This window comes from Lepisma saccharinum, chromosome 3 (genome assembly GCF_977018435.1).
Source record: "Lepisma saccharinum chromosome 3, izLepSacc3.1, whole genome shotgun sequence".
Lineage (NCBI taxonomy): Eukaryota > Metazoa > Arthropoda > Insecta > Zygentoma > Lepismatidae > Lepisma > Lepisma saccharinum.
In genome coordinates this window covers 58935372-58957103 of record NC_139231.1, presented here as the reverse complement: position 1 = coordinate 58957103, position 21732 = coordinate 58935372, and the positions used below count along the sequence as shown (strand labels likewise).

The following is a 21732-nucleotide window of genomic DNA, read 5'->3' as shown; positions in this document are numbered from 1 at the left end:
GAACATGTAAACCCCCCCCCAACCCCCCGCATATATTTACGAAAGATCACTGCACAGTGGTGAGATGTCAAAGTATGCTGTAACCTGAGTGCCTAGCACCATAAATGCAGAATTAGAAAAAAATATTTAAAAAAAGAGAAAGGTTTTATTGGTTTTATCACGAAATTTTCGAGCTGTCTCGTCTTCTTTTGTTTCGATTTCGCATTCATTATCTCACTCCGTACAGACTAACGAAAATGTATTATTTTTAACCACAGCCTTGGAAAAACGTGAATAAATCTACTGTTCAGGATAATCAAATCATTAAAATGAACTATGTGTGATTGAAATTAACTCAAATAGAATTGTGTTAATTGAACTATAGATAAATAAATACATAGACCTACGTCTCGAATTTTTCACTCAACGCTGCTTCACGTATTACGCCATCACGTTTCCTGCGTGTGAAGAAAACGGAATGGCGGTAAGTGTGTAGCGTCTGTATTTTTGGGAGGTTGTCTGTGAAGATAATTTGCCTGTGCTTTGTGTTTGTAATAAGTGTTCTATAAGTACAGTTTGATATTAATTTTATGAAGAATACATAGAATACTGAATAAAAGTTTTATACTGTCGCAATTTTATTGCCAAAGTGTTATCGTTGCACTAATTTCTAGTGAATGGTATTTGCATTCGAGATAATGGCTAAATGTTCTCGGAGGGAATATGCGACATTTTTTGAATCTTTAGGCAATCAGTTTGATTTGACAGTTCCAAAATATGCTAGGTAAGTCCTTATTCTTGATTGGAAACTTACAAGTATAACTTCGGGGAACTAAGTCAATTGTTTTAATTTCGTCGGGTCGTATTGAAACTACTCCATATTGAATAATAATTTACATTGGTTATTTGTTTGTGAGCCGGCACTCAATATGCATTTAGGCCCACGTTCCTATTGTTTAATTTCGAAATAATTTTTGTACACAATCATTTTTTACATAGTTCAATTTCTATTTGTGTACTCACGATTTTTTCCCTTCCGTTTACTCATACGTGCATATTTGTTTGCTGGCGACCAATCGTTTTGTCTTGTGTATAATGCTGCTGCTACTACAGCACAGTGAGGTGGAAATTTGGATTATGTCCTTAAGTGCTTTTGTTGTTAATTTTGTCAGGTTTGGGATTCTCAGTTTCAATAAAACATTCCTAAATGCTTTCCTTGGTGTGTGCGACAGGTCAGGTTTAGGGTCGGTCCTTAGCATTAAAATAATATCCCTAAATTCTTCCAACAGCTAATTATCTAATATCTAGTCTCAACCATGAAGCCCCTTTCAAGCCTCACATAATAGTCCACCAAAACTCCATGGCTGAGACTACTGTAAACCAAGAGCAGCTGCAAAGCATTGTTGGCTAAGGTTTCCGATTTTTTTATGATTATTTTTTAAATTCTCCCAGCAGGAAGGCTAATCGTGGAATTTGGCAATCACTGTCACACGAAATTTGAATGAACCTTCCTACTGTTTGGATTTCAAAAAAAGTTATTTATGTTGAAAAAAAAACTTAAAAATTGCCTTCCACAAGCAGGCGACTATAAGTATCATTGACTAGTGGGAATTATTGTAAGTAAACGTGCATATTTGCACGTTTACTTACACTAACTAACCTTTCAGGAATGCATTTAGGGACCTTATTTTAATGCTAAGAGAACCAAACCTGGCCTAACCTAAATATGAAAGCACATATTGAACAAAATCTTAAGTAATCGCTAAAACTCCACAGTATGTGTTAACAGAAGTAAATCGAAATCAAACCATGTTAGAATTGCATTTGTAGCATGATGAAATCGCAATAAAGCAAAAGTAACTTGGGCCCATTGTTGTTTATAACTACTTTTCAAAAGCTAATTTCTCTCGGAAATACTACTTAGTGTAAGCTTTTAACTGTGGCAGTTAATTCCTGTAAGCTTCAAACCTACTTCTACAATGATTTCCAGTATTCTAAAGCATTTCCATATATTCCTATAAAATATTCAGAACCATTACCTGTACTTATTCCCATTTTCTCTAGTCCATAACTACAAATTACTCAGATTTGGGAGCGAATTTACAATACCAGACCCCTCCCCAATTTTCGTAATATTTCGCATACTCACTAATTCAGGCCTACTAATCACGAATTTGAAGTTAAAATTTGGCGGTCACGTCTAGAAATTGCAAAATAAGCGAAATTGAGTGATCAGCAATCGGCACAATTGTTTATTATTTATCGGAAAATTTTGAAAATAATGAGCAATCATGCCGATCGCATACCATTCAATTTTGCAATTTCTACATGTGGCCACCAAATTTTAACTTCAAATTCGTGATTGGGAGGCCTCAATTAGTGAGTATGCGAACTTCGAAGCACCCGTACCAATCGATGTATGTCGAAGTCTGTTTTTCATGGCTGTACCCCAAGAAATGTTATGAATATTGCTGTTAAAATTTCCCGCCGATTCCGGGCTCTGCCCCTGGTGTAATAACCTGCTGCCTGCAACTGCTCCACTCCGGCTACCTGCCTGTCTCTATAGATACGTTGGTAAGGAATTTAAATATAAAAAAATACATAAGTTTCGTATCACATAGAACTCCAAAAATTACTTTCCGCGCTCCAGAATTTCTTTCTTCACACTTAGTAAGTAACACGTAATCTTCATAAAAAGAAAAAAATCCTTGCAAAATCGACGGTGGGTTAGATGACCACGTAGCCAATGTTGTGTGGGCCAACCCGTACATAAGTAGTTTTACGACCCTAAATTTTAACTGTTTCCCTAACCTAACCTTACCGAGAATGTTCAGTGTGGCTATCCGTCAGTGGTTTTCCGGTAATTGCAGCAACGAACCTATAAAAAAAATCTTATTTTCGTAGCACTTTAACCACAAACGTTACTCACCGAAGACTCCATTTTCGTATCCTGCAATTTTACAATCCATGCACTGTTGGAAAACTTATCTGTAATCAAATCAGTTCGCATTCCACATTCTCTTCTACATCGTGATTGTCACTTTTACTTTAGTCGTCTTCGTCCTCGACGCATCCTCCTCCACACTCCATCTAACGATCTGTGCAACATTCACAACTTTTTTACTGCTCTCTTCCAACATTCTAACACGATCCGTGCTCTCTAAGTATCAAATCAACACTGTGGCAACGCTGTAGACACAGTAAGTCATAGTGAACGTCATTTGTTTATATCAACAGAGATGGTTTCTGTTCTTGTATGCCGAGAATAATTGCGAATATCAAGAACGTTATTTAGCAACTTGTACACGTTAATGATCAATTTCAGCACTTGGCTGCAACATCTTAACCTTAGAAAAACCACCGCGACTAAGTATTTCGTGAGTATAATTAGTATTATGGAAATTACAGAAGGGTCCGGTATTGTAAATTCTTGCCCAAATTTGATTGTAGTGTCTATTGATGAGTATGTACAAATGCATGCAATTAAATTTTGCAACTTCTGGGTGTGTTATCCCATTAAAATCGTGAAATCTTGTAGAATCTTCATTCATTCATGCATGTTATAAAGCTTATGAATGAAGACTTAAACTATAATAAGACAAAACATGTACCAGTGCTTCTCGCTTCACTTTTTTCCCATAAAAATGTATGGAGACCAATGTACTCCATGAAAATTACATTGTATTTATTGAATATACATTTCAGCATTTTATGTGAACAACATTTATACAATGTTTTCAATGAGTTGAATTTTTCTCTAGGTTTCACACAGGTAATCTCCAATTTTTTTGGCATGTGCATATACTTTCTGAAGTATATATGTCTACACACATCATGTGGCTTTATCAGGAGTTGCCAACTGGATGTACAAGGATGGAACATGCATTATTTTTTACTTGTATATGTAAACATTTTATCATGGCTTAACGAAAATCTTGTCCAACCTCTGTAGGAAACCACATGATGTGGTGTACACACACTGATAAATTCTTGTGGCATCTCCTATATCCATATCGTCAGCACCCTAAACCAACGGGTATTAATGGCACAGCTGCACAGGTACATGACAAATTTCCCAGAAGGACCATCGAATCGAAGCGTTGGTACCGGTATGTGGCTGTAGCTCGCCTCGACAAATTGGCATTTGTACATCCCTCCTCCCCCTGCCTGCCGTGCCTCAGATAATGAAAAGGAGGATGCAGACCTAAGCCATAAATTTTAGCTGTGTCAAGGAGGAAATTGTTTCGAAGCAGGCCGTCTGCACTTTCAGGCTCTGTCCATCACTTGGTGCACTCCCTCCAAGGTATTGGCAAGAACCCAGATTTTATCGTTGGGTGTGCAAAATTTGGTGTCAGTGTCATCACCTATAACAACTCTTGACAAATGATCAGCATGTGTGCAAACACACTACAGGTGCATGCAAAAGTAAACATTATCTGTGTGAAAATGTTGCCATATGGTGCAAGTTACATTGTGGATGTTTCATTTTAAAGCTGCAAATGGTCCAAACACTAAATATGCATCATCTGGCACATAGGCAATTCCAAATGAACTTATGGATCAAATTATGCATATGTATGGTTTTAATAATAGCTAGACTCTATAAAGAACTCAAACAAGAAGTTGCAGTGTGACTAACTGCCTTATAGGCCAAACAGAAAAATAAGTAGAAAATATAACTAATTTTAATTAAACATTAGCCTGAATTGAACCGCTAGGCAAACAAACCAACACTATTTCACTCTATATAAAAAACAATTGTTAACCTTCATCTAGACAAAGACAAACAAAAATACTTTTAATATCTAAATCATTATTGGATCAGATCAGTTTTGTTTTTTTAATTGCCACAAATCAATCCATACCTGGCCTACTTGCTCCTACATTTAGAAAACTGGGCCACTCCATTTACATCAGACACTTATAACAACTACTAACATCTCAGATTTAATGATCATGTTAAGTATTTTATAAATGTGTAAACTTTTTTGTTCTTCCTAATACACTTCTGTTGAAGAAAATATTGTCTTTGCTATTTTTTTCAGATTTGTTAAAAAATTCCTTGCCAACTAAATATTTTCCAGATTTAGTTTGACAGATACATAAAAGCATGTTGCCAGATGTGTCATAATTTAACAAGTGAAGGGTGGCCGACTTCGCCTGCACTAGTTTGACATATTATTTTGGTTTTGCTTTTTAGTTGTTACCTAAATATTGTATGAACATGGTATCCTTAAAACCACTTTGCATTGTGTATTTACTCTGGATTCTGTGCCAACAATATATATAAATCATAGAAGGAGAAAGGAAACACTCACCAGACAGTGGAAAAATTCAAAATTTTCGCCAGCTTAGTAGCATCATTGGTGCGAGACTAGAGAGACGGAACCGGAAGTTGGGGCCCTGCAGAGTTGCCAGGTCCCCATCGAAGAAGAAGCTGTGCGTAGAACAAAAAAACACTCGTCACCAGGCTCGTCGAAAACTGTGAGTGTGTGGGATGTGTTGCGAGGGAGGATGGGAGGGACAGTGGGTGAGGGATGGGCGTTACTGGGTGGCCACAAATCAATCCACCCAGTAACGCCCATATACCGAGCATATACTTGAATTTTATCGTGGTCCTAGAGTGGCCACCCTGAGTGACTCGAAACAAACTTTGCTAACTGCATTATCACTGTGTGTAGTATGTAATGCAAACCATTGTACAAGTTCATGGTAAATTAGCTTATAACGTTCTGTATTTAGTTTTCTAGTGCAAATGTTGAAGGAAAGCAATAATGGAAGAAATGGCGAGCATGCCCCAAATAGAGAGAAACACAAAGATGGAGACAAATGAAGCAATTCCAGTGACTATAAAGTGGATATCCCAAGGCAAGTACTCATAACAGTTAGTATAGTGGAGAAATATTTACAAAATCTGGTATTGAACATTTACGATGTAATGATTCTGTTCCAATTATTGTTACATATAGTACAGGAAGGTCTAAGTTTTAGTTATATCGTGCATGATAATTTCTGCCACACCTAATACACCATACATGAAACATGATAGTGACATCTTTGGGGTCATGGATGATAGAAAATGTGAACCTGTCCTTGAATTCTGGGAATTATGTTTGAATTCATCATAAAGTTCATCATTCTCAAATGTGGGGGAAAAAAAGAGCAGCACTTAATAATTAAAACACTATAAAATTTAGACATTTGTATAGATTGGGATGTAGCCATAATTATAACAATTGGTTTCCTTTCACTTGGAAAGCAGAAAATATTGTTTTAAAAAATGCATTTGTGTTTATGGTGGAAAACAAAGTGGAACTCCAACAAATCCTTATTTTTAAACCTTTAGCAGTGTGTGACCTCTCACATACATGTAACCCAATTGAAGCCCGTGCAATTTCGAGCTCATGCTTTTTAAACTTGCTGCGAAATAAAAAATCGTAACTCGAGAACTAATTGTTGTAGACAGATGAAATTGGTTTTGTTTTCTTTCTTAAAGACAGGGCTTTTAGCGGAGGTAGAATTTATACATTGTGCCTCCCAATAATTAGTGTTAAATGAAGAAGAAGAAAGTTGAATTAAAAAGAAATGGCATAACACTGTGCCCCAATAGACTGAAGCGAATAAAAAAATGTAGTATGTAGCGGTGCATGCAAAGTTTTGTTGAAATCAGACTGATACTTCTTGAGTAAAATATAACAACATTATGTATAGCAGCAGTGCAACCCAATGTCTGGAATTTCACTTCTAGCATCAGCATTATGGCAAGAACAACAAAAGCACTCTATGAGGATATGTAATACTTGTGCCACAACTTTGAAAACAACAGAAATTACTGGAAATTTTGCCTAATTATGGAAAATTTCTAACTTTGGGCCTTTGCCCCTGCTTCACCCCTGGATCCTTATTTTTTGGATGTGACTTAAGAAGTTGCTTTTTACTCATTCTTACATGTAGAATTTAAATTATTCTAAAGATGCTGTGGTTGAGGAGTTTTAGCCTTTTATTTTAAATTGATCTCAAGGTAACAAAAGGGAAACAAGAGACTTTTTCAAATGGCGCTTGTTAATAATAGTAACAATGGTTTTGTGATTCGAGTATGTCATACCTTCATATGTATACTAAAGGTAAAAAAAAGACAGAACTGAAATATAGTGTATAGTTTTCAAGAAATGGCATGTTAATTGCTGCCGTGTGCTAACACGTGGTTGGGGTAAATTTCGACAATCGGAACTTTACCTTCGCACCCCCCCCCCCCCCCCCCGAATCCTTAATTGTTGGATGTTGCTTAAAATTCTGCATTTTACTCATTCTTGTTTGTAGAATTTAAATTTTTCAGAAGGATGCAGTAATTTTCAAGTTATATAAATCTCATATGCATCTATCCCATAATAATGTGGTAACGAAGGCAAACAAAAGGAAAATAAATACTTTTTCACGCTTGTTAATAGTAATAACAATGGTTATATTGTTTTGTAATTCGAGTATGTCATACCTTCACATGTATACTAAAGATCAAAAAAGACAGAACTGAAATATCCTGTGTAGTTTTCAAGAAATGGTACGTTAATTTCTGCTGCGCACTGCTGGTCGAAATATCGACCATCCATAGGGGTATGTATGGTCATCAGCATCCAGCCGCTAAAGGTTAAAAGCATTTTTTGGTTAAACATCTATGTAGTATCTCCTGTGTGTAGCAAATTATAAGACAATCCTTATTTTGTCAACATGATTTTTATCTAATAGACTCAAAAAAGTTATGTGATTGGGCTTCACAACAGGAATTCCACTATGCTTGTCAGGCTACCTTTTGTTGTAATTTCTGAACACATAATTTGAACCCTGAAGTTTTCTTCATTTTTTCCAATTTACCAAAGGACGTCAAGATCTCACCATGGTGCCCATTCTGTCTATACACTGTGTTGATGTGTTAATGATCACACAAAATGTACTCTTGCATTTCAGATAATGATTTAAGAAACTTCTCGTGATGTTCATTAGTGCAATCTCTTCATATCCATAAATTCACATACATTATAAGATGTACAAGCGACTGTTTGCAAATATTTATTATTATGGACCTTGAATTGTAGGAAATTTCAACTTGATAACCTAGAATTATACTTTAGTTTTATCTTGGGCTAAGTGTGATGTGTGTGTCATTCTTGTGAGGTGTGAAATATATATTGTTCTATGATGTGTTTTATGTGTGAGTTCTGTCCTAAAAGAATGGGAACTATTTCCAAATTACTTTATTTACTTGTTTTGCAGCTTATTTGGATGTATCCCTTCAAACTAGCTCTCTCTACTGTTCCCAGCATTATATCCAACCTACTGTTGGAATTAGTCTGGAAACAGCATGCTTTCAGGGTGAATTTGATACTTGAAATCAGAAGTCAAAAGGTGCCAAATCAGAAGAATAGGAGGGTTGGTGTGTTGTGTTTCAATTCTGTTAATTTTTGCCAAAAAATCTTGGAGTATTTTCATGGTGCAACATCCACAGTTTGTTTGCCAAAGCTTCAGGCCTCAGAAAATTGCTGCGAGCATGGTACACTACCTCACTTGAACGCTTGCAGACTGGAAATGAACCCATGTAGTGTGACATGGTAAACTAAATATTACTTCTAAAGATTCCCACTATGCAGCATGAGTAGCTGAATAGCAAGTATCGGTACATTGGTTTATTTTTGAGTAAACCTCGTATTAACACACACACTTTCTGTCTTTCTTTCTTTCTCACACACTCTTTTAAATAAAAACCTTTGTTTATAGGAAATGAAAATGAAGCCCCTAATGAACCTACAATTCACGGAGCCTACTACTATGAAGAAGTTGTTGATGGCAGTGATGGAAAGCCAGAGGCTGAAAAGGGCATTGCTGAGCCGAAAGGTGAAAGTGAGGAAAACGAGATGCCGAAAGCCATCATTCTGAACGTGCAAGGATGCATGGAGCCCATGGAAGACAACTGCAGTTTGCAGATTGAGTTGAGTCAGCTGTGTCGTGTTTGTGCAACAATCAGTGACAATGTTGTGCCCATATTTGGAGAGGAAGGTGTAGAGCAGCAGCTGGAGAAGAAGATAAACCAGCATCTCCCAATCAAAGTAAAGAGATTTGTCATTTATTTCTGATTGTTAGAGTAGCATGTGGATTATTTTTGTTTGTTTGTTTGTAAGATTATCACATTACTTTGGTCGATTCAGGTTCAGTTGCCAAGTTGGAATTTTTCTGGAAGTGTTCCTGCGACCCTGGATAAAGGTGGCTGCAGCCTAATGCCATCACCTCTAGTAGGGCTAAGATCAAGCCTGTGTGAAGCCCTTCCTCTGCATTCTCTATGTGCCTTGATGGCATAGTGCAATACAAGCAAATTATTTATTTATTTTAATTTGAATAGGTCGCATTTTCAGTTTAATTTGAATATTTTTATTGACCCATGAATTTTTTATGCACTACATGGAAAATTCTATTGTTTTGTATTCACTTGAATTCTAAAAGAAAAATGAAATAGTTACTTCAACACAAGAGTGTTAGTACTTTTTAAAAAAAATAGCACTGGGTAACAGAGTGAATATCTGTAGTAAGTGATATTTTCTTAGCTTTGGTTGAAATATTGAGGAAATGTAATTCAAGCCACGTTTGATAACATTACATTTACAAGATGATTATTGTATATTTTCACAGGTAATGAAGAACGATAAACTGCCAATTCAAGTGTGTCAGGATTGCATCATGAAGCTAAATGTATGCAGTGATCTTGCTAAATGCAGTGTTCAGGCAGAGAAAACATTGACATCTTTGCTGCAACTTACTGAACAAGTGACTCAGGAGGTAAATCTCTTCCTTTAAGTTAAATCATCACTTATCTGACATGGAGGCATAAACACTAATTTCATTTCAATGTGTTTGCTTTTTATGTTTATTTAAACTATGCATTGACCATTATAGACAGAGACATAACTGAAAATTTCTGAAATCCACATATAAAAAATCAGCCTTTCCTTGCTTGTGATGCCTACACCAGTTTAACTGATATAAAGCAGTGAAAAAGAAGTTCAGATGGTGTTTGCGCCCCTACATCAGTTAGAGAGATTTTTGACTGAAGTGACAAGCAACTTACGATGAGCAAGAAGTGTCATTTGAAAATGAAACTTCAAAAAGAAATTCAATATTTTGTAGTGACATGAGAAGCTTCATACATTTTTGTTGCTTGCACTCACCTACTGGACTGTTTATTGTCAGAAGCATCCATTGTCTCGCGTCATTCTGTTGGTTATGCATGTACAGTGAGCAGACTGGGCTGACCTCGGTGACAGTGGTTAACACACTGTGCACTATCCCAGCCTGGGCATAGGTGTTCTTTGTATGTTCCTTTATGATATCATCACTCATTCTTATCTTCACAATTAGCCAAAAATGGCTGAAATGCAAAGTAAAATACACCAAGTCAATCAGTCAATGAATAAACAGAGTAGATGGAGCTCATGCCACTTCAGTCTGAAAGTTTCCTTGGGTGACAAAATACCGTTCCTTTCATTTGAGTTATCCTAGTCCATTGAGCAAGTGATTCAAACGTATTCAGTGTTGCATATTACTTGAAGGAATGATATATGTACCACTCTTATTTTTTTCCCTAGCAAGTCTATTATATTTTACAATTTCATTACATTCACAAGTGTAGCTTTGAAAACTGTTACAACACTTGCCTTCTTTCAAATTGACCACAGTTATTAATCAGGAAAGAAAACAAACAATAGGTAAAAGTAGGCAAAATAATATGAAATTTGGTTAATAGGTATGCAAAAACATGCAGGGTGAAAATTCCAAGCTCATGTCACTGGGGAGGGATCAATCATTTCCTGCATTTTAATTTTAAACTTTGTTTCTCTAATCTTAGATCTGAGCCAAACCGATACAAATGTACAGGAAAACCTCGTTAATACGAAGTTCAAGGGACCAAAAATGTCAACTTTGAGTTATCCAAACTTTTCAAGATGGCGCCTGTTTTTCAGGTGTAAATAAAGTAGAGTATAAATTACCCCCACAACGGATGTTTTAAACTTGGTGGTAGCTCAGAAAATAAGCTTTATATGTACGTTGTAAAGAAAGTGTAAAAAATGTTACACAAAATGAGAACATGGAGCTTACGCGGACACAAAGATTCCAAGAGACAGTAACACCATTTATCCTGCCTAGTTATACAACCGGTTATGCACGGGATGCAATGTTGTGGCAAAAAAGTCTTAAAAAACTGTATTTTCTTTCAATTGTGCAAAGTCGTTGCTCTTCCACGAAATTTTTACAATTTTAGTTCATAAGAAACCCGTTTGCATGGAGACCTACAGAAAGGAAAACAATCTCGTTTATTGCAAGAAGTGAAACTCAGAAGAATCTTGACAGTAGTCACACTGGCGCGAGCAAGAGATGGGAGATAATCAGACAGAATGAATATTGGATTTTATGTGTTTTCATTAGAACATTGTCCATTACAGGATTAACTGGTAAGAGAAGATTCTCTTGGGAGAGAATGGGGTGTAAGGGGTGACCTTCCACGTAGGCGCCCAAGAGTCAACCTCACTTCCACGTAGTGCACCCTGGACTAAAGACTAACGAGGCTCTGGCGACTGGCCCTATGGCCAGTATAATTTTGTGTGTGTTGTCCTGTTTGTTGTCCTTGTGTGTGCTGAGTGCCTGTTTACGGCCTCAGCTTTTAACAGGAGTTAGAACATTTTAACATTTTTAGTTATGCAACACTAGAGTTGTTATTTGTAATGATAAGGGGCTGGCCCCCGTATAATGTGACGGGAGGAAAATAGCCTAAGTGCTGACGCTCCAAAAATTTTAAATTCAAATTCAATCTTGGGAGAGAACACAACCTTTCCCTGGCAAAAATCAAACAAAAAAAAATCTGTGCTGTCAATTTTGTTCTGGTTCGGCTGTAAAAAAAAAGTCACATTTTCTTTGTTTCAGTTACCTTCATATTCGTCCCGCTCACCCTTTGCAGGGATCGGTCCAAACTCTTCCTCAACTTGCATTGTAATCCACCCTGAAAAAGGAAACACGCAACTTGCGATCTGTTTGCACCGAATGTGTATCCTAGGACACATTAAACAGCGCCGCACTCGATAATCACTCTGGTTTGGATCGCACTTTTAAACTGTATATTTAGTCCCGCTTAGCTCATCAGCATAAAATGAACTCAAAACAAGCTTTACGAAACTTGCGTATTTTCAGATTAATCGACAATTTATTGTTGGAATCAGGAGTATTCTGGAGGTCAAACACTCGCTCCGCCAAAACTTTTCCTCTCTCCTCTCGTATTCCTACATTAAGCATTGAGGTTTTTTTTTTTTTTTTTTTTTTTTTTTTTTTTTTTTTTTTTTTTTTTTTTTTTTTACAGCAGCACGCTAATGGTTCTGAAGAAAAGCGGTGATTATATGCAATTTATGTGCATGAAGTTGTTTTAGCTCTTGTTTTTCTTTCTGGAGATCGAATTTCGTTATCGTCAAATCAAAACAGCTTTGCGAGATTCAAAACAATGAGGCTTTTTTCTTTGTGCTGGATGAGTCATTGCGGTTATCGGCAAGCGACAACTTTTCAGATGCTAGACTAAACACTGGTGCCAGTTGCAGTGTAAACACAATGAGACCGGATGGAAGTTAGAGCAGCAGGTGGCAGAAGGAAAATTCTCAGCATTTTAAAGAAAATGCAATTGTCGAAGACCGAACTTTTATCAGCAGTGTAAAAAAGAAAAGTGATCCTTGCATTACGCTTTACCATGCAACAGGCAATAATACGGGCAATATTTCCTATCCAGACAGCTGCACTCAAAAAAGAAAGAGGGACCTGAATTCTGCAATTATTGTATTGCCATGCACACCAGTGGCGGATAATGAGCTGTTGAAGGAGAAGGGGGGGGGGGGGCACTTTTCTTTTTCTTATCCTACGGTTTTTGTTCGTTTTGAAGAAGGTATTCAGAACTGGTTGCTTTATTTTAGATGCCAAAGGAAAGGAGCCCGTGTGCGCACACGAGGAAGAAAATCATGGCCGAAACAATTAGCAATTAGAAGTTGTCGGCTACCAGGCCAAAAGTTGCTCGCTCACGGGAAACTGCTGAAACTCGAGCTCAGAGCTAGACAGATGGGTGAGACTTCCAGGTGCCACGCGTCTTGTTTTGGAATATTCCTGCGATCTTATCTCGCATTTCTCATCTGGCACTGGTGAATATTTCCAAGGTGGTGCATTCAGCAGGGAAAGAGCTTGACCTGCAATGCACATTGACAAAGAATGTCAATGTCCAGCGGGCATTTCGGGCTGCTTCCTTCGAGTTGTCAGCAGCTCTTAGGACAAGGAAATGTGTCAAGGTCAAGTTAAAATAACGTCCAAGCTCTCTCCACATTCAATCTTCTCTTGTCGACTTACGCAGGTGTCTACTTCGAATTAAGCGAAACTAGTTTTGCCGAAGGGTCTTGTAAACAACTTCGTATTAAAAATTATCCGTATTTCAATTTATCTACTGAAATACATTATAAATCCTATCTTATCGGCTGGGGAATGGGAAGAACTTCAGATTAAAGGGTACTTCGTATTAACAAGGTTTTCCTGTATTGGTATTGGAAAGTATCAGTTCAAATTAAATCACTGATACCAGCTGATAATCTCCTAAGTCAGGGTGTGTGTGTGTGACACTTGTGGAGTCAAATATCCTCTAGTCTGTTCATTGACCGAGTATGTTAAGTGCTAGACTTTCAATATTGTCAATTTCCCAGATTCAAGCCTGGACATGGGTTTTATTTGTCATTGTTAGTCAAAAGTGGCAGAAAAGTGACACTGAATAACAAGTACAGATATCTATATAATTTTTCTATTACGTTGGATATTTACCTTTACTTTCCAAAACATGGTAAACATCACCAAAGCTTGTTGACTACTGATTAACTATCTTCCAGGCATCGTGTGGCCCTCCGTCTCCAGCTGCAGAGGAAGAAGTGGTGGAAAATGCAATATCCACGGTCGAGCAGGAAGTAATAGAGGTGTTCCCAGAGGATGAGGACTCTCGAAACCAAGAAGGCTCGGCAGAAGCAGAGGTGGAGGAATGTGTGGAAGAAGGAGTTGATTATGTCGTCAGCTCCACAGAGGATAATTGTGGCGAGGATTGCGAAGAAGCACCAGAACAAATAGTCGCTACCGTTGAACTCATTGAGGATCAGGTTAGTTAACATTCATAATAGTTATCTTCAGGAATTGATTTGATTAACCAGCTGCTAATTCAGGGTGTCTACTAGTCAAGAAAGTCATCAAACTCAAGAAAAAGTAAAGAAATCAACAAGTACGTCAAGAAATTATACTTGTGGTCAAAAATTTTGTGCTGTCAAAACTTTGAGTGTCAGTTTTGCATTTCATTTTATATCCTTTCATGGCAAAGATGGTAAAAAAATGTACCTCTCATGTTTTCAATACATCAAAAATGAAAGTTACAAAGTGTAATCACATATTTCATGTTTCCCTTCATGTCTCTAATGATAACACACGTTGTTTCTTTCATACTTCATACTTTATTTGTACATATGTGTCTTGCACCTAATCATCATTGTGATTATTCTAAATTTGCAGAAAAGCAACATTAATTAAGAAAAACTACAAATACAATTTTGTACAATGTCAAATTGCATTCAGATTTTATAAGATTGTGTTATGTTAATGAATGGATGATATTTTGTGATTTTGTATCTTTGCAGGGAGAAGTGGTTTATGATGGTGTGGCAGAGAACATTTCTTATGAGAACCAGGATGGCACATCAACTGTGTTCCTACCAGGGAATCTGAAACTTATTAAAACTGAACAGACCCAGTCACAAGATGGAGTTGCCATTGTTCAGTAAGTTATTTCTTCACTCTTGTGCTCTTTGTGTGTTTTCCTTGTCATGCATATTGCTTAATCACTTGCCTTGCACATTAAATTCCAGAACCTGGTCCGGAACGATAATTTATCAGTGCATTCGTTCATTGGTAAGATTACCTATAATTTACCAGTTCAGTATATTTATAATAGCTTGGAATTTTATTGTTATATTTATAAACATAGAGTTCCTATGCTCTGGTGTTATAGAGTAAATGTCAATTTGGTTTCCTTTTCAAAGTTAAAAACTGTTGAAAGAGGTTAATGAACCGTGCAAGTTCTTCATGGAACATCTGCAATTTTCTATTGGATCTGTATCTCAGTCTTGCCACGAAAGTCTATGGGTGCAAGTTCTGGCCTGGGTATTGGTTTTCTATTCGAGTCTTCAATAATCTAATCATCACACATTCTTACCAAAAGTAGCAGAAAAGGTGACACAAAATAACAAAAATACTTAGTACATTGGATCTGTAGAAAACCAGGTACAGTGGAACCCCTATTTTACGTTTTTCAGGGGCTTGTAAATAAAAAACATAAAAAGCTGGAAAGCATAGGGAGGGGTGAAACTCGAGTGTCAGTAATAAACGACTTCACAATCAACTTTTAGGAGTTATATTGTGTCAAATATAATTCAACAGTGGTAAAGAAGTATGATAATGAATTTCTAAGGAAAAAGAAGCAAGACCTGCTGTGAAAATCAGTGATGGATTAAGGTGACCCACTTTCGAGGGTAGGAACAGAGGACGACTGCTTTTATCTGCCACCTATTAGGTTCTATTTATGTTTCTGATTATGTGGGATCTTCATTTACTCTGTAACTTGACATGTCCTTCCTGGGACCCCCCTTGTTGTTGCGTCGAGATCGAGAGAGACTTATGAACAGTGTTCTTTTTAGTTGGGAGAAGCTTGCCCTTGCACATTGTAATTGTGCCAAGCTGCTGTGTTGTTGCCGTATTTGTGTTTGATTAATACGTACACTTAACTCAATGTAAGAAGCTTGACGCGGCGTGTTTGGTTCACCATGGAATCGTGTGTATGTGTTTTGGAAGAAATGAAAGGGCATTCCAATCGCAGTTTTAAGCATGCGATAATTTATGTTATTGTTTTTTTGTAATTTACAATCTATTTGTGTTTGCAGATTTCGATTTATTTCTGTATTGTATTTACTTTTCAAATCTTTCAGACTGTTGAAGTATACGGTCCCACCTTGTATGTGTTAATCTTGTCACATTAATAGTTTTTATAGTTTTCTAGGAAAGTTTTGAGTTATTTAAAGAATGTTTTAATTGTAAAATGCATTCTATAATTTTGTGCTGTTAATGTGTCTTTTGTGCATTTTGTTATAAGTATTAATGTTTTTTCACGCTTTTGTATATATGATTTCCACTCCGATACTAGTCGTCTGTTGGCGATGAAAAGAGTATAAATACGAGCCAGTCGGCCTAGATTCTGAACCATTTTTCATTTGTAATTTGAAGTGCATTAATGCCTAATGTGCTTTGCTTAGTTTCTCTTTGGTGTTAGTTGGGGTGAGGCTCGTGTGGAGGACCGGTGTAGGGTGCAATACACCTTATGGCCCTCTTGCTATACACAACTCGTACTCTGGCACTCATTGAGGATTTTGTAGTTGCTTATTTGCCATTTTGTGTGATTATTTCAATGTTGAATTTTGACATGTGCATGGTCCCAAAATGCCTTTGTGCTCATAGGGGTGAGGTTCGTGTGGAGGACTAGTGTGGGGTGCAATACACCCTACGGGCCTCTAGTTTGTACACATCTCGTTTTTGCCCAGGTGCTTATAGAGGGTCTCTGCGTGGATGACTGTTTCATCTCTTGACATCGGGTCACGAACCCTACACCCTTGTCGAGACCACTGTCTCGGGGCATGATATTGTCTATATTTTTACATTATTTTGTCATTGTTTGTCTATTCTGACTGAGTTGATATATTTTGTGGACATTATTTTGACTTTGTACCCTTATATACATTTTTAATAATGAACTGCATAGTCGTAATAAATAGATTCTGAAGTTATATGTTAAACGAAAGTTCTGAGTTTAGTTTTGGCTGCAAATCTTAATATTTTCCCGTGCCCTGAGAGGTGTCAATTGTATACCATCGTAGAATCTCATGCTATTCATGTATTAATATATTGACATTATTATTCCATTGTTGAATCTTATATACTGGTGAGTGTGTGTCAAACTGGTAATTAGTTGCTAGTTTTAGATCAGGTAATTGGAGGGGGGTGATCATTTATAGATGGCCATCAAGCATCTTTATATACGGTAATCAAAGTGTCCTGGATTCAGTTCACAGTGGAGAATGTAGAATGATTCAGATCCCACTTTAAGCGGCATGTGTGTCCAGTCCCGATCAACCCAACAGCATTGAAAACAAGCCTTGTTAAAGTTATGCATTTTTAGACGTCACAATAGGGGGATTGTTATCAGTAATGTGCCCATGGTTTTGGAAAGGGTGTGGCGAGGCGTTTACGTATATATTCTTTAATAGTCAGCCCTTTTTTTGCATCTTTTTCTGCCTTAGACGACCACTATCAACCCCTCCTCCGGGCATGCCACTGATTGTTATTTACGTCCATGTTAATCAGTGATTAATTGTTGGATTTAGCAGTGGTGTTAAGGACAAAACTCCTTCCACCAATAGTTTTCCCGTAAAGAACCTGTTTCCGTTCTTTATTTCTGTCTCCCCATTCATGTTTAATATTTTGCGATTTATTTTCAGCACGCGAGTGGTTCCAAGAAAAGTATCGAATATATTATTGTTAGCATCATGTGCATTTCCTTCCTGCACTGTTCTGTGTGTTCAAGATGTTTATCAGAAGGCAAAACAAGAAAAAAATTAGCTTGTCTTTTAACCCGTCACAATGCCATTTTTCTTCCCTTTACAATGGATGAGTCATTGCTCTGGTGCCCGGCTGCCAGCTGCTCGCTGCCAGCACACACCACTCCGAACAACGGGAGGGAGGGGAAGAGAAGACGAACAGGTGGCGGAGCGGCGCTAATGCAGTTGTTGATAAGTCTTATCAGAAGTGTGCTCATTCCTGATCAAGTTGCAGAAAGAAAGACTGGGGGGAGGATCACTGCTTTAAGCTCTCCCATGCTGTCAACTCAATGCTACTGACATATGAGCAACATTTCCGACTCTGATAGAGGCATTAAAAAAAAAAAAAAAAAAAAAAAAAAAAAAGTGGGTTGAATCGTGCACACCAGTGGCAGATTATGTAATGAGCTCTCGGGGAGGAGATGGGTGACTTTTTTTCTTTTTACTTGTAGTATACCATGTTCGTATCCAGGAGCGACTGCTTAATTGTAAACCGCAGAGGAAAGGAGAAGAGACAATGGCTTTTCGCCTTTATGCTAATTGATTGTCTCTTCCACATGAACAAGAAAATCGGGGCAGAAAGGGCAACCCCCCCCCCTTAAAACTTCAGATTAAAAATAATTTACAGTGAAATATAGACTAGATCTAACTGTATTTCCTTAGCAATATAAACAACTTCCCATTAAAAAAGTAGTGCAGTTCTTATTCAGTATCAAATAGCAGAGGTTGGCAAACCCTTCTAATTTTTTTCCAAATCCAACGCTGCAGACAAGAAGAAAGGAAAAGTTTTCACAAACAAGCCCCCTTCCCGCTTTTCTTTTTCGTTCCCGTCAACTAGGAAGGATTCCGTAAATCTGTGTGGGCAAAGAAGCGAATGGTGATGAATCATGTTGTCAATTTTCCACTCAGGAGGGGAGGTCAAACTTCTGTTTTGTCCAAATTCTGAGGCAGAAGAATCGGCCCATTCTATCTTCACCGGGAATATAAGAAGTGCCATTTTCCCTTCCTGTCCATCAAGGAAGGTGCGACAAAAACAAGATGTACCCACCTCCCCCACCTTCCACTGACCATGTCTCTTCACTCCCTCCCACGAAAGCCTAACATCAGGAAGTTCAAGGTTGCATGGTAAATGAAGCCACTGCAAAAGCAAGAAAAAGAAGGGAGAAGTCGCGTAGTCAACAGAACAGGTTTTATCAAATTTTAAGACATCGCACGGCTCGGAAAACGTATAAAGCGGGAAACGGGAGTTTGAGCGAACGTAAGATGTGGGTGAACGTCCTATTATTTAACACGTCCTTTTGCTGGGGCCTGACTGGATGAACGTATTAAGTGGGAAAACTTATAATGTGGGAACGTAAAATCAGGGTTTCACTGTATTGGTATTACCTATTTATATATTGATACTTATTGGTAAGAACAATTGGTCCATCCCTAATTTTTATTCTATTATGTGCTGACTTTGGCAGGTAAAGTTATAGAATTCTTGACTGGATTTTCAAGATTTTTTCTTCTTCTTCTAATAACCCTTGTAACTATCTAACCTTTTGGAATAGATTGTTGGAATATCTGCCTATCAATATGAATATCAGTGCCAATGCCTGGGTTTTTTACCTGTGGGGTGCCAAAATTGTGAGGGCAGTTGGGGAGCTTTTTGAACAGAATGGTAGTGGACACGGATGTTTTGATCACATGACACCCAATGTAAAGCTGCTTGGCACACCTTATCCCTGAAAGGCTGTTGTGCCACAGTTATTATTATTATTATTTTGGAAGTACCAATTAATACATACCATCTTTATTCTTTCAGTATGTGTTGCCAGATATGCTTCCCCAGACAAGCAATGTATTAGCAATAAGATTTTGTTTATTCCAAATGGGAATTAATCTTATTTCATGTGATATTTGCAGGCAGTTCACACAGAATCCAAATGACGAATCTCTGCAGCAGGAAATAAACTTTGCAACTGCAGTAATCAAGATTGAGAGAGAAGGTGGGGAAGAAGCGTATGTGCCGAGTGATGGAACTCTTGACCAATCACAGAGAATCGTGTGCATCAATTCATTCATAAGCAATACTGGTGAGGTTACCACAGACCAGCAATCGCTGGAGAACACCCTTGCCAGCAGCATCGCGATACTTGAAAACCAGGAGCTGCTTTGTCAGTATTGTCCTAGAAGCTTTCAGCAGAAGGAGATCTTGGCGGTGCACGAACGTCTGCACTTGATGGAAGATGGGAAGTCATTTCCATGTGACGAATGTAGCAGAATATTCCAGAGGAGAGATACATTAGAGAAACACATTCTTAAACAACATTTTGAGAAGAAGTTCTACGTGTGTGGTCATTGTGGAGAGTCTTTTCCAAGTGATGCTGCACTGGGGAAGCATCTCGAGAAGCACAAAGGGAAAGAGTCTTACAGATGTGAAGTTTGTGGTAAAACATACAGTACAAGATATCATCTGGGCATTCACGCTGCCTCTCATTCTAATGAGTGTTTCTATCACTGCGATGTCTGTGGGAAAACCTACAGGCACAGTGCCAGCTTGCAGAAGCACAAATTGATGCACAACGAAGACTATGTCGGAAAAAGTTTAAAATGTGAGGAGTGTGGAAAGGCTCTAACGTCCAAACGGGAAGCTCAGGAGCATAAGAGGCTCCACAGCGGAGAACGGTTTTACATTTGTGTAACATGCGGTAAAACCTTCCTCCGTGAAGGAAGTTTAAGGCAGCATGTGGCCACTCACGGAGATGACCCTCAAATTGTTGAAGAAATAACTCCTATGGATTCAAAAGCAGAATTGAATATATCTGTCAGTGGAGAGTGCTCTGATAACCCTTTTCTCTGTGAGGTCTGCGGGAAATCATTCTCATCAAAGCAGCTCCTACAAACCCACATGAAGATTCACAAGGAGAAGAAGGCATTTCCATGTGACGTGTGTGGAAAGGTCTTTGATCAGAAGAGTGCCATGAGGAAGCATTACGTCTGCCACACAGGTGAAAAGCCATACGTTTGCGAGTTCTGTGGAAAAGGTTTTGTGGCGAAAGTTTCGAGGAACGTCCATCGCCGGATACACACCGGGGAACGTCCATACAAATGCCAGATTTGTGGAATGGCCTTCAAGTACATCAGTTCTGTGAACCACCATGCTCTCCGACATACAGGTGAGCGCCCATTCCAGTGTCCGTACTGTGAGAAGAGGTTCCGAGCACAATACCACCTCACAGATCACATCCACACCCACACCGGGGAAAAACCCCATGCATGTGAGATCTGTGGGCAAGCATTTACACAAAGGACTGATATGGTGAAGCACTGGAGGAGACACACTCAAGAAAAGTCTCACGTCTGTAGAGTTTGTGGGAAAGCTTTTGTAGATGAGAAAGCTTTAAAAGTCCATGAACCATCCCACATCGTGGAGTCGGTTACAGTTATACACAACAGTTACAATGAACTAACCACAGCATTGCAGGAAGTAATTATTGAAGATGGAATTCAAGAGTTGATGTAATTTGAGAAAGTAGATGTTAGCTTTTCATTTTTGTTGCTTTTAGGCAATTTTGTCATGTTAATGATGTTTGTATTAAGGGATAAAATTACCATTTGTGGCTTGTTAGAGAATAAATATCTTTTTTGTCTTCATGTTTGAAGACATGTTAATGTACAAATCTTCATAATAATGTGCTTAATATTTTCTGTATTGACATGAATTTGTGATTCCATGTGATCTCCTACATCTGTGTAAATATAATACATTAGCAAATTAATACTTTTTTTATTTCATATTTAATATATTCTATTGGTGAATATTGTAAGTATATTCACTGAGTGACAGTTTTGTAGGTAACATCACCTAGTAAGAAATGTGATTCCCTTTAGATGAGTTGTAATTTTTCCAGGGATGGACTTGACAATATCAAAAATGTTATACAGGTATGCTGCTCCAGACAGATTGTATAATTCTCATTGTTGACAGTGTCTGCAAATTATTAATGCAATCTCAGCCCAAATATATATGTTC

The 21732-nt window shown here is 37.8% G+C and overlaps 1 protein-coding gene across 3 annotated transcripts; it reads left to right on the top strand.

Annotated features, from left to right (window-relative positions):
- The first annotated feature begins 237 nt into the window (after positions 1 to 237).
- Positions 238 to 21472, top strand: LOC145985071 (uncharacterized). Of its 3 annotated transcripts, none has more exons than XM_083118642.1 (7): positions 238 to 463; positions 5722 to 5847; positions 8749 to 9077; positions 9655 to 9801; positions 13920 to 14180; positions 14709 to 14848; positions 19623 to 21472. In XM_083118642.1, exons 2-7 carry the CDS (start codon positions 5754 to 5756, stop codon positions 21220 to 21222), a joined length of 2571 nt encoding a protein of 856 aa, XP_082974768.1. In that variant the 5' UTR covers positions 238 to 463; positions 5722 to 5753; the 3' UTR covers positions 21223 to 21472. The 3 variants fall into 3 exon arrangements, with proteins under 3 accessions (XP_082974768.1, XP_082974769.1, XP_082974770.1); XM_083118643.1 differs by lacking the exon at positions 238 to 463 and adding an exon at positions 507 to 763; XM_083118644.1 differs by lacking the exon at positions 238 to 463 and adding an exon at positions 873 to 891.
- Positions 21473 to 21732: the final 260 nt, after the last annotated feature.